The sequence below is a fragment of the Oncorhynchus mykiss genome, chromosome 12 (assembly GCF_057628025.1).
Source record: "Oncorhynchus mykiss isolate SJ-2025 chromosome 12, ASM5762802v1, whole genome shotgun sequence".
NCBI classification, from domain to species: Eukaryota; Metazoa; Chordata; class Actinopteri; order Salmoniformes; family Salmonidae; genus Oncorhynchus; species Oncorhynchus mykiss.
This window is the reverse complement of record NC_143033.1, coordinates 13930720-13945129: the sequence shown is the minus strand read 5'-3', so window position 1 is coordinate 13945129 and position 14410 is coordinate 13930720. Positions and strand designations below refer to the sequence as shown.

The 14410-nt window shown below is 42.7% G+C and overlaps 1 protein-coding gene across 4 annotated transcripts in view; it reads left to right on the top strand.

The window, feature by feature from the left end:
- Positions 1–14410, top strand: part of LOC110536788 (rab GTPase-activating protein 1) — a 212942-nt gene that overhangs the window by 79404 nt on the left and 119128 nt on the right. For all 4 annotated transcript variants that reach the window (XR_016484882.1, XR_016484881.1, XM_036936954.2 and 1 more), the window contains one exon: positions 10355–10505. Coding sequence is in view for 2 of the 4 variants with exons in the window: in XM_036936954.2 (XP_036792849.2) it covers positions 10355–10505 (151 nt within the window). In the remaining 2 variants the exon portion in view is untranslated. The remainder of the gene's footprint in view (positions 1–10354; positions 10506–14410) is intronic.

The window sequence follows — 14410 nt, the reverse complement described above, 5'->3', positions numbered from 1 at the left end:
TCTTTTCACCCAACTTTTAACCGAAATCGAATGACGTGGTTGAATTTTTTAAATATCACGTTCAATTCAGGTAAATTGACAACTCAATCAAATGTCAATCCAAACCTGATGTTGACCTAACGTCTGTGCCTAGTGGGCAGTGTATTTAGCATGTCTCATCTTCATTTCGCTCCACATTCAAAGTGGTGTTAAAGAAAAAATGTACCGTAAACTAACAGAGAAGGAGATGATTTGAACTTTATTTCATTGACCTTGTGAGAATAATAATAATAATAACCAACATGACCACCAGGCAGTAGGCTCTTTCCCAGTGAATACATCTGGACTGAGAAAGTAGCTACCAGAGCTTGTGTGTAGTTAGTCTGCCTTACCGTCATGGTGTGTAGTTAGCCTTACCGTCATGGTGTGTAGTCAGTCTGCCTTACCGTCATGGTGTGTAGTCAGTCTGCCTTACCGTCATGGTGTGTAGTTAGTCTGCCTTACCGTCATGGTGTGTAGTTAGTCTGCCTTACCGTCATGGTGTGTAGTCAGTCTGCCTTACTGTCATGGTGTGTAGTTAGTCTGCCTTACCGTCATGGTGTGTAGTTAGTCTGCCTTATCGTCATGGTGTGTAGTTAGTCTGCCTTACCGTCATGGTGTGTAGTCAGCCTTACCGTCATGGTGTGTAGTTAGTCTGCCTTACTGTCATGGTGTGTAGTCAGCCTTACTGTCATGGTGTGTAGTTAGTCTGCCTTACCGTCATGGTGTGTAGTCAGCCTTACCGTCATGGTGTGTAGTTAGCCTTAACGTCATGGTGTGTAGTTAGCCTTACCGTCATGGTGTGTAGTTAGCCTTACCGTCATGGTGTGTAGTTAGCCTTACCGTCATGGTGTGTAGTTAGTCTGCCTTACCGTCATGGTGTGTAGTTAGCCTTAACGTCATGGTGTGTAGTTAGCCTTACCGTCATGGTGTGTAGTTAGCCTTACCGTCATGGTGTGTAGTTAGTCTGCCTTACCGTCATGGTGTGTAGTTAGTCTGCCTTACCGTCATGGTGTGTAGTCAGCCTTACCGTCGTGTGTAGTCAGTCTGCCTTACCGTCATGGTGTGTAGTTAGTCTGCCTTACCGTCATGGTGTGTAGTTAGCCTTACCGTCATGGTGTGTAGTTAGCCTTACCGTCATGGTGTGTAGTTAGCCTTACCGTCATGGTGTGTAGTTAGCCTTACCGTCATGGTGTGTAGTTAGCCTTAACGTCATGGTAAGATGGCACTGTAATGGATGGCCTCCGTTTTGCGAACATACTATTTAGTGATTATTTTGGCATTTATCTTGTGTTTTTATTTTTATGTCTCTTGTTTTTGTTCTACCTTATGTTATTTTTAATACTACATTGATATGGATTAATACATTGATATTGATTACTGGATTGTTGGGTTCAGAGCTTGCAGGAAAGGCATTTCACTGTTCCTGTGCACGTGACATTAAAACTTGCAACGATGCCGGTGGGTCTGTAGAGTGGTGTTCCCTGCCTGGCTGTCACGAGAATGATTCATTTGGTGGGCTTTTTAATGTTCCTGTCAATCGGTCAGCAGAGGCATGGCATGGTTCCCTATTCAACCAAGATGACATAGCAGTTCAGACGTCTTTGTCTTCGTCTTGTCGTGTCCCGTATCCTTTGAATATATTTTTTAAATATTTTAACCTGTTTCAACATGCTCTCCTGCAACCCGCCTCACCCAATGTAGTATGGATCTGCTATTTTCTATACTTTAGAACCGGAACCCCCAACAGAAGCTAGCCAGCTAACTAGCTACTAGCTAATAGTCAGTTAGCCACGGCTAGCGGTCATCAGCAAACCTTAGCCTGGTCAACTCCTGCCAGTCTGCACAGCGCGTTTCAACCCAGAGCTTACCGGACTGCTCTTTCTCCATCTCCAGTTCCCTACCGCAAGCTCTGAACCATTTCACCTGGATCATTGTAGCCAGCTAGCTGCTATCCGAGTAGCTACCCCCTGTGGCTAACGTCTCTGTCCCGAAGCAAGCACCAGTGAGCCTGGAACTAGCCTTGTGCTAGGCCCAGCCCCCGGCTAGCTTAAGAGGTTCATCAGCCACTCCTTGGGCTGCAATACATATTTTGCCAATTGACCCCTTCTACTGCCGACATGGAGCCCCGCCGATTCCACCACGACTGGTTTACCAACGTAATCCGCCCGAGTGGTGTCAACAGGCTACTCCGTCGCGACGTCCCCTGAAGGCCCATCCACTAGCCTGCTAGCCGCGGTCCGCTAGCTGTCTAGAAAGATATCGGACTGCTAGCTGAAGAGGACCATCAGCCAATTTATTGGGCTACAATACCTATTTTGCCAATTTGCCTGGACCCTTTTACTGCCTACATAGAGCCCTGCCAATCCAACATGTCTGGTCTGCCGACGTAACCGGCGCTACAACAAACAAACGTCCCCCCCTAAGGCCCTTCTGCTAGCCCCGGCCCGCTAGCTGTCTGAATCGCCATGTCTCCAGCTCGCCTAGCCTCCCACTGGTCCCTATGATCACTCGGCTACGCATGCCTCTCCCTACTGTCAATATGTCTTGTCCATTGCTGTTTGGGTTAGTGATTATTGTCTTATTTCACAGCCCTGCTCAATATGCCTTAGCCCTTTTTGTTTCACCTCCCACACATGCGGTGGTGACCTCACCTGGTCTAAATGATGTCTCCAGAGACAAAACCGCTCTCATCATCATGCAATACCTAGGTTTACCTCCACTGTATTCACATCCTACCATACCCTTGTCTTTACATTATGCCTTGAATCTATTCTTCCGCGCCCAGAAACCTGTTCCTTTTACTCTCTGTTCCGAACGCACTAGACGACCAGTCCTTATAGCCTTTAGCCTTTAGCCATACCCTTATCCTACTCCTCCTCTGTTCCTCTGGTGATGTAGAGGTTAATCCAGGCCCTGCAGCGCCTAGCTCCACTCCCATTCCCCAAGTGCTCTCATTTGTTGATTTCTGTAACCGGAAAAGCCTTGGTTTCATGCATGTTAACATTAGAAGCCTCCTCCCTAAGTGTGTTTTACTCACTGCTTTAGCACACTCTGCCAACCCGGATGTCCTAGCCGTGTCTGAATCCTGGCTTAGGAAGGCCACCAAAAATCCTGACATTTCCATCCCTAACTATAACATTTTCCGCCGAGATAGAACTGCCAAAGGGGGCGGAGTTGCAATCTACTTCAGAGACAGCCTGCAGAGTTCTGTCATACTATCCAGGTCTGTGCCCAAACAATTTGAGCTTGTACTTATAAAAATCCACCTTTCCAGAAACAAGTCTCTCACCGTTGCCGCTTGTTATAGACCACCCCCAGCCATGCCCTGGACACCATATGTGAATTGATTGCCCCACATCTATCTTCAGAGCTCGTTACTGTTAGGTCACCTAAACTGGGACATGCTTAACACCCCCGCCGTCCTACAATCTAAGCTAGATACCCTCAATCTCACACAAATTATCAATGAACCTACCAGGTATAACCCCAAATCTCTAAACATGGGCACCCCCCTAGATATCATCCTGACCAATCTGCCCTCTAAATACACCTCTGCTGTCTTCAGCCAGGATATCAAATCACATTTGATTTGTCACATACACATGGTTAGCAGATGTTAATGCGAGTGTAGCGAAATGCTTGTGCTTCTAGTTCCGACAATGCAGTAATAACCAACGAGTAATCTAACCCAACAATTACACAACTACTACCTTATACACACAAGTGTAAAGGGATAAAGAATATGTACATAAAGATATATGAATGAGTGATGGTACAGAACGGCATAGGCAAGATGCAGTAGATGGTATAGAGTACAGTATATACATATGAGATGAGTAATGTAGGGTATATAAACATAAAGTGGCATCTCAGTGATCATTACCTGCGTCCGTAATGGGTCTGCGGTCAAATGACCACCCCTCATCACTGTCAAACGCTCCCTAAAACACTTCAACGAACAGGCCTTTCTAATCAACCTGGCCCGGGTATCCTGGAAGGATATTGACCTCATTCCGTCAGCAGAGGATGCCTGGTTATTCTTTAAAAGTTCCTTCCTCACCATTTTAAATAAGCATGCTCCGTTCAAAAAATGTAGAACCAGGAACGGATATAGCCCTTGGTTCACTCCAGACCTGACTGCCCTTGACCAGCACAAAACACATGCATTAGCATCGAACAGCCCCCGCGATATACAACTTTTCAGGGAAGTTAGGAACCAATATACACAGGCAGTTAGGAAAGCTAAAGCTAACTTTTTCAAACAGAAATGTGCATCCTGTAGTACTAACTCAAAAAAGTTCTGGAACACTGTAAAGTCCATGGAGAAAAAGAGCACCTCCTCCCAGCTGCCCACTACACTGAGGCTACGAAACACTGTCACCACCGATAAATCCACTATAATTGAGAATTTCAATAAGCATTTTTATACAGCTGGCCATGCTTTCCACCTGGCTACCCCTACCCCGGTCAACAGCCCTGCACCCCCCACAGCAACTTGCCCAAACCTCCATCATTTCGCCTTCACCCAAATCCAGATAGCTGATGTCCTGAAAGAGATACAAAATCTGTACCCCTACAGATCAGCTGGGCTTGACAACCTGGACCTTCTCTTTCTAAAATTATCCGCCGTAATTGTTGCAACCCCTATTACTAACCTGTTCAGCCTCCCTTTCGTGTTGTCTGAGATCCCCATAGATTGGAAAGCTGCCGCGGTCATCCTCCTCTTCAAAGGGGGAGACACTCTAGACCTAAACTGCTACAGACCTATATCTATTCTACCCTGCCTTTCTAAAGTCTTTGAATGCCAAGTTAACATATTACCGACCATTTCGAATCCCACCGTACCTTCTCCGCTATGCAATCTGGTTTCCTAACTGGTCATGGGTGCACCTCAGCCACGCTCAAGGTCCTAAACGATATCATAACCGCCATCTATGAAAGACAATACTGTGCAGCCGTATTCATCGACCTGGCCAAGGTATTCGACTCTGTCAATTACCACACTCTTATCGGCAGACTCAACAGCCGTGGTTTCTCAAATGACTGCCTCGCCGGGTTCACCAACTACTTCTCAGACAGAGTTCAGTGTATCAAATCGGAGGGCCTGTTGTCCGGACCTCTGGAAGTCTCTATGGGGGTGCCACAGGGTTCAATTCTTGGGCCAACTCTTTTCTCTGTATACATCAATGCTCTCGCAGCTCTTGCTGCTGTTTATTCTCTGATCCACCTCTACGCAGACGACACCATTCTGTATACTTCTGGCCCTTCTTTGGACACTATGTTAACTAACCTCCAGACGAGCTTCAATGCCATACAACTCTCCTTCCGTGGCCTCCCACTGCTCTTTTATGCAAGTAAAACTGAATGCATGCGCTTCAACTGATCGCTGCCCGCACCTGCCCACCCATCCAGCATCATTACTCTGGACGGTTCTGACTTAGAATATGTGGACAATTTAAAATACCTAGGTGTCTGGTTAGACTGTAAACTCTCCTTCCAGAATCACATTAAGCATCTCCAATCCAAAATCCAATCCAAAATCAAATCTAGAATCAGATTCCTATTTCGCAACAAAGCATCCTTCACTCATGTTGCCAAACCCCCTCCAAAACAACTGGCTCCAGGTCATCTGTTAGTCTTTGCTAGGTAAAGCTCCGTCTTATCTCAGCTCACTGGTCGACATAGCAACACCCACCCGTAGCACACGCTCCAGCAGGTATATTTCACTGGTCACCCCCAAAGCCTATTCCTCAATTGGCCGCCTTTCCTTCCAGTTCTCTGCTGCCAATGATTGGAACGAAGTGAAAAAAATCACTGAAGCTGGAGACTCATATCTCCCTCACTAACTTTAAGCATCAGCTGTCAGAGCAGCTCACAGATCACTGCATCTGTACATAGCCCATCTGTAAATAGCCCATCCAACTACCGCATCCCCATATTGTTATTTGCTCCTTTGCACCCCAGTATCTCTACTTGCACATTCATCTTCAGCACATCTATCACTCCAGTGTTTAATTGCTAAATTGTAATTACTTTGCCACTACGGCCTATTTATTGCCTTACTTCCCTAATCTTACCTCATTTGTACACACTGTATAAAGATTTTTCCCCCCTATTGTCTTATTGACAGTACGTTTGTTTATTCCATGTGTAACTATGTGTAATTGTTTGCTTTATCTTGGCCAGGTCACAGTTGTAAATGGGAACTTGTTCTCAACTGGCCTACCTGGTTAAATAAAGGGGAAATATATATATTTTTAAATAGATAGTGGGAGGCATGTCAGAGAGAGATGAAGGAACTTACTGCTGAGCAGCACAGTGGTAGAGTGGCCCTCTAGCAGAGTTATGACCCAAATCACACAACAGGAGTCTTTCAATAATGTACCATGTACCAGATTCTTCTTCATGCAGGTTCTTTGACTGAACATTTTAGTGGGAAATGCACATTTATCTATGATATAAAAAGAAAACTAACACTAGTTACTGCTTGTCAAATATACGCTTATCCTTCATACAGGGTTCGTTCATCATGAAAATCCTGGAAAAGTCATGGAATTTTAAAGTGGTGTTTTTCTGGGCCTGTAAAAAAAAAAAAAAGTTTTGGAAAAAGTAATGGAATTATTTTAATAATTTCTGTTAATGTAATATATTTAGGTACAGTTTTATGTTATCAATCAAATAAAATTCAACATATCAGCCAGGATCTGAATAATACTTTAGCGCATCTGTGTTTGTGCGTCTCTCCTTGGGCCATTGCTCAAGGAGAGAGACCGTTCATTCACTGCAGCAGCAGGTTGGTCTAGCCTATAAAACATGTAGAGAACAGATTAACAGGTAGCCAATTAAACAAATATATTGTACCTGCTAGTTAACTGTTTTATCTATCCTTAGCATGTATTCATGTTTTCGTTATGTTCCCAGAAACATTCCACCGACACTTGCGAATAAGGCCATACAAAGTTGATTACTTTTTTAACGATTCGTATTATTCATTTAAACTATTATTTTTGACAAAACTATAACGATTCACTTCCCTTCAACCCAGACTTCAGAGAGGGAGGGGATGGGAGGGGAGGGAAGAGGGAGGGAGCACATACAGCCACTAGGTGCACAAAATTTGCTTTTTTTGCCTCCCAAATCCTTTAACACTGTTTTTAGGCTTTGCTATTAACGTGTCTCTTGAGAATGGCTGTGCTGACTGAAATAAAACAACTATGTTTAGGACATTTGCTTTCCTTCTAACTTGCAAAGAATGGTAAATAAATTGCGTAATTCAAATGGGACTGTGATGTGACTCGATACAGGGCTCTCGTTGTCAGTGGGAGCCATTTTGTATTGCCAACCCGCTGAGCACCAGGGCTGGTTTCACTTACATCACACTGAAAGTACGCCCTTTCTTGTTTCAACTGTTTTATCTGAGCAGAAAAGAAATGCCACGTTGCATTGCGTAACCAACCAAGTAACTCGGGATAAATAAATACATGAAAAGTGGGGGAAAAGTTAACGATTCATCTGGAATGTTCTTAGCTCTCCCAGGGGCATGTGGTGTGGTGTGGAACCTGATCATATGTGCTTCTTGGCATTGTGACTAGTACCTTCCTCCCCCGCCAGCTGCCCAGGGTTCTGGGAAGAACTGAGGGGAGACTCTCTCTCTGTGTCTGTTCTGATCAGAGATAACCCTTTCTCTCTTCTCTCTCTCGCTCTCTCTCTCTTTCTCTCTCTCTCTCCTCCACCCCTTCTCTCTCCCTCCTCCCTTGATCTCCAGGCCCCACATCACACCTGTTAGATAAGACTCCATCCTCCTGTTCCTCTCCTCAGCCCCTTTAGATACGCCAACTACATTCTCATGATCCCCTTCCTCCTGATCAGCCCAGCTGGATTTAGTACATAACCGAGACATAGACATTCACTGAGAACCTGGGTCTGTATGTACGGCGTAGTCTGTCATATGAGACTAATGGGATATACTGCAGATATATCTTCTGTCATATGAGACTAATGGGATATACTGCAGATATATCGTCTGTCATATGAGACTAATGGGATATACTGCAGATATATCGTCTGTCGTATGAGACTAATGGGATATACTGCAGATATATCGTCTGTCGTATGAGACTAATGGGATATACTGCAGATATATCGTCTGTCGTATGAGACTAATGGGATATACTGCAGATATATCGTCTGTCGTATGAGACTAATGGGATATACTGCAGATATATCGTCTGTCGTATGAGACTAATGGGATATACTGCAGATATATCGTCTGTCGTATGAGACTAATGGGATATACTGCAGATATATCGTCTGTCGTATGAGACTAATGGGATATACTGCAGATATATCGTCTGTCGTATGAGACTAATGGGATATACTGCAGATATATCGTCTGTCGTATGAGACTAATGGGATATACTGCAGATATATCGTCTGTCGTATGAGACTAATGGGATATACTGCAGATATATCGTCTGTCGTATGAGACTAATGGGATATACTGCAGATATATCGTCTGTCGTATGAGACTAATGGGATATACTGCAGATATATCGTCTGTCGTATGAGACTAATGGGATATACTGCAGATATATCGTCTGTCGTATGAGACTAATGGGATATACTGCAGATATATCGTCTGTCGTATGAGACTAATGGGATATACTGCAGATATATCGTCTGTCGTATGAGACTAATGGGATATACTGCAGATATATCGTCTGTCGTATGAGACTAATGGGATATACTGCAGATATATCGTCTGTCGTATGAGACTAATGGGATATACTGCAGATATATCGTCTGTCGTATGAGACTAATGGGATATACTGTAGATATATCGTCTGTCGTATGAGACTAATGGGATATACTGCAGATATATCGTCTGTCGTATGAGACTAATGGGATATACTGCAGATATATCGTCTGTCGTATGAGACTAATGGGATATACTGCAGATATATCGTCTGTCGTATGAGACTAATGGGATATACTGCAGATATATCGTCTGTCGTATGAGACTAATGGGATATACTGCAGATATATCATCTGTCGTATGAGACTAATGGGATATACTGCAGATATATCGTCTGTCATATGAGACTAATGGGATATACTGCAGATATATCATCTGTCGTATGAGACTAATGGGATATACTGCAGATATATCATCTGTCGTATGAGACTAATGGGATATACTGCAGATATATCGTCTGTCATATGAGACTAATGGGATATACTGCAGATATATCGTCTGTCGTATGAGACTAATGGGATATACTGTAGATATATCGTCTGTCGTATGAGACTAATGGGATATACTGCAGATATATCGTCTGTCATATGAGACTAATGGGATATACTGCAGATATATCGTCTGTCATATGAGACTAATGGGATATACTGCAGATATATCGTCTGTCATATGAGACTAATGGGATATACTGCAGATATATCGTCTGTCGTATGAGACTAATGGGATATACTGTAGATATATCGTCTGTCATATGAGACTAATGGGATATACTGCAGATATATCGTCTGTCGTATGAGACTAATGGGATATACTGCAGATATATCGTCTGTCATATGAGACTAATGGGATATACTGTAGATATATCGTCTGTCATATGAGACTAATGGGATATACTGCAGATATATCGTCTGTCATATGAGACTAATGGGATATACTGCAGATATATCGTCTGTCATATGAGACTAATGGGATATACTGCAGATATATCGTCTGTCATATGAGACTAATGGGATATACTGTAGATATATCGTCTGTCGTATGAGACTAATGGGATATACTGCAGATATATCGTCTGTCATATGAGACTAATGGGATATACTGCAGATATATCGTCTGTCATATGAGACTAATGGGATATACTGTAGATATATCGTCTGTCGTATGAGACTAATGGGATATACTGCAGATATATCACCTGAGCTTTGCAGTGCGACAGCATATAGTGCCTCCTGGAAGGCCGCCATTGTTTTCCCATGACAGCCCTTAATCTAGTCAGTGGTCCCTCCTCCCAGTATAAATCAGAGCTGATAAGATGGAATTAATGGCCTGCTGACCTGGAACGGTGATATATGACTTGTTTCTGACATGGCTGGATATCTTTCACCTCCATTGATTACATTAAATCAGATTAAATCATACCATCATTATTCAGTTATCATCAGGGATGTAGTGTTTGGTATACGCAGTGCTGTTTACACTCCTTGTCATCTGTGTACGCCACCAATTAAGTTGGATTTGATAGCATTAGTGTTTACATAATGGTTGGTTACATCATGGCTTCCCTCCCTCTGTCCCCAGGCATCTGAACCTGTCTGTGCGTCCCAAGCAGCTCCCGGCTTTGGTGCGTAGCGGGGTCCCAGAGGCCCTAAGAGGAGAGGTGTGGCAGCTCCTGGCTGGTTGCCATAACAACGACCACCAAGTGGAGGAGTACCGCACCCTCATCACTAAGGTAGGCCTGACCCTTGAACCTTCATGGAAATAAATGTATTTCCTGGTACCAAGTCATTTACGTTTTCAATGCCTTTAGTTTTCCATGTGGACCAATTTATCTGTAAATTGTGAAAAGTTATCCAAGGATTGATGCGTCTCCGCTTGGCACTCCGTATTAAGGAGATAGATTGGCGTTAAGGCCCTGCGATAGACTATGTCTATCGCGTCCTGTCCAGGGTGTGTACAGCAAGCAGCCTCACGCTACAGAAACAGGAGATGGGGCTCCTGCCCTATGAGCAGTTCTGACTCGTACAAGCTAATGCTCGTACCATGTTACTTACTATCCAAGGAGATTGTTCCATAGGTTTTTTAGGGAGTGATATAGTTTTTTGTAGAATACGTTTCATTTAAAAAATATAAAAAATCCCATGTTATAGTGTTTTTAACTATGAAGTTGTTGATGTTCTTAGCTTTAGCCATTGAAAATAGACACGTAAAAAGATACTGGAGATGAGCATGTGCATCTTCAATATGTACCCGTTGTTCCTCTTTAGTACATTTAACTATATGTCTCAAGTTAAAGCCTTGGATGGCGAGTTGATACATATCCAAGTCTGGAAGGCTAAAACCCCCCTCAGACTTAGGAAGATGGAAAACTTTCCTATTTATTCCATGAGTTGCCCATATGAAGTCGGTTATGACAGAGTATACTGTTTTAAAGAATGTCTTCAGTGGGGTAATGGACATTACTGAGAAAAAGTCTAAAAACTTTGGGAACCATGCCATTCTGAAGAGGTGTATTCTACCTGTTAGATTTATGGGAAGATTGTTCCATTTAATTAGGTCTGCTTTCATATTGTTGAGTAATGGGCTAAAGTTATCTTTATATATTTGTTGTTTGGTATTTCATATTTTGTTTATTGTCCACTTAAAGGATTGCTGTTGAACATGAGTTATTCTTTTTCCTATTGCCATTATTTAGTTTTTTTCCACAATAAGTTTATATCTTGAGATTTTTGAGTATTCTGAAAATATTTTCAGCAGGGTGGGGAATTGAGTTTTCAATATTGGTCAGGTACAGTTGAAGTCGGAGGTTTACATACACCGTAGCCAAATACATTTAAACTCAGTTTTTCACAATTCATAACATTTAATCCTGGTAAAAATTCCCTGTTTTAGGTCAGTTAGGATCACCACTTTATTTTAAGAATGTGAAATGTCAGAATAATAGTAGAGTGAATTATTTCAGCTTTTATTTATTTCATCATATTCCCAGTGGGTCAGAAGTTTACATACACTCAATTAGTATTTGGTAGCATTGCCTTTTAAATTGATTAACTTGGATCAAATGTTTCAGGTAGCCTTCCACAAGCCTCCCACAATAAGTTGGGTGAATTTTGGCCCATTCCTCCTGACAGAGCTGGTGTAACTGAGTCAGGTTTGTAGGCCTCCTTGCTCGCACACGCTTTTTCAGTTATGCCCACACATTTTCTTTAGGGTTGAGGTCAGTGCTTTGTGATGGCCACTCTAAAACCTTGACTTTGTTGTCCTTAAGCCATTTTGCCACAACTTTGGAAGTATGCTTGGGGTCATTGTCCATTTGGAAGACCCATTTGCGATCAAGCTTTAACTTTCTGACTCATGTCTTGAGATGTTGCTTCAATGTATCCACATAATTTTATTTCCTCATGATGCCATCTATTTTGTGAAGTGCACCAGTCCCTCCTGCAGCAAAGCACCCCCACAACATGATGCTGCCACCCCCGTGCTTCACAGTTGGGATGGTGTTCTTCGGCTTGCAAGCCTCCCCCTTTTTCCTCCAAACATAACGATGGTCATTATGGCCAAATAGTTATATTTTTGTTTCATCAGACCAGAGGATATTTCTCCAAAAAGTACAATCTTTGTCCCCATGTGCAGTTGCAAACCGTAGTCTGGCTTTTATGGCGGTTTTGGAGCAGTGGCTTCTTCCTTGCTGAGCGGCCTTTCAGGTTATGTCGATATAGGACTCGTTTTACTGTAGATATAGATACTTTTGTACCTGTTTCCTCCAGCATCTTCACAAGGTCCTTTCTTGTTGTTCTGGGATTGATTTGCATTTTTTTCATCTCCAGGAGACAGAATGCGTCTCCTTCCTGTCTGTAGTCCATAGCTTCTGGTTGGGGTATGTACGGTCACTGTAGGAACAACGTCATAGATGCACTTGTTAATGAAGCCGGTGACTTGTATGCATTTCGGTGCGTGGAGTAAAAGTGATCTAGAGTTTTGTTGCCTCCTAGTTGCACAGGTGACATGCTGGTAAAAATGAGGTAAAACGGATTTGAATTTCCTTGCATTAAAATCACCGGCCATGAGAAATGCTGCCTCTGGATGTGCATTTTCTTGTTTGCTTATGGCTCAATACATATTTTATTTTGATTTAATTTAACCTTCATTTAACTAGGCAAGTCAGTTAACAAATTCCTATTTACCTTGACAGCCTACCTCCCCCTCGTTGAGTGTGGTCATCGGTTTAGGGTGGTAAATAGACAGCTATAAAAAATATAGATGAAAACTCTTGGTAAATGGTAATGTACTCGAATAAGAAAGTGAGTTGTATTAAAACAATGGGTCAATGTTTTGACCTCTCTAATCAAACTCAATTTTATTACTATATTTACTGGAAATAATAAACAGATTTTGTTTTACTAGATTGTAGGACCAGCTCTTAATCATCTAAGTCATGTGACTCTATCACTAGCTTGATAGCTTAATATTCATCTATGTAATATTGGTGGAATGTAGATTTTGAACAGTGATAATGTTGTTGCTGGTGCTTGATTGGTTGTCATTGCTCCCTTCCTGTCACAAGTGTTGTTCCACTTGGTTGTTCAGCAATGCACTCGTTTGCGATGGGGCCGAGTTACTGTAAAGTCCTTTTGTGACTGCTGATGTAAAAAAGGGCTTTATGCCGCACATCAATTTGATTGAATGATTGATGGATTGATTGATTGAAGGCCAGTTAGCCATAGAGATTATCTGCCATTTTGTGTCCTTGCATTGCACACACAGGCAGAGGAAGGAATCTGAGGTAAAAACCTCTCTCTTAAGTCATCAAAGTGGAAGATGAAGGCTCATTTACGTACAATATCTCTCTCTGTGACATTCTCAAAATCTTAACAGCCATTTAAAGTCATTATGTCCTTCTTTCCCCCTAATTCGTCAATGTCCTATTTCTTCTTAATATAATTTCTATGTTATGTGACTGCTGGTCTGCCCCTCGTTAGGAGTTTGCACTAAAGTGGTGCTTGGCTGCGGTGTGCTGCAAGTTCTTTACTCACACTGTGGTAGGAGGTTGTGCGCTAAATACCAGAGGGGGGGGGGGGGGGGGGGTGTGTGTGTGTGTGTGTGTGTGTGTGTGTGTGTGTGTGCGCCTCGTAGAAGTGATGGATGGTAATGCTAAAACGTTTGTCAACTCTCCTCACATTTAACATTCTGTCCTCCTGTATCAAAGTGTCAACGTTTTCTTTCCACTGAGAGGATGACTGAACATTCAAGTTTAAAGTTGACCTTGACCAATGACTATGGCTCTTCTAAGGACATGACAGCATCATACACAAACATTAAGTAGTAGACTGAACCTCTATGTTATCACCATAGCAGACACCTCAGAATATAACATAACAGCTAGACAACTAATGCTGGGTGGACACAACACAACTTTCAAAATCCTAACATCGCTGAGCCTCTCACATTAAATGACCATCTTTCCTGTAGTTGTTTTGTCTTGCCAACGTAGTGGTGCCACACTAAACCATTTTCACTTGGTCGTGAGGATTCTCCATACCACGCTGTCACGCGAAAACAATGATGTGATCAGATTTTACATAGCTAGAAAGAGCCGTGGCTCAAAGCAGGCTCATAAACATGTTCAATCAGAAATTC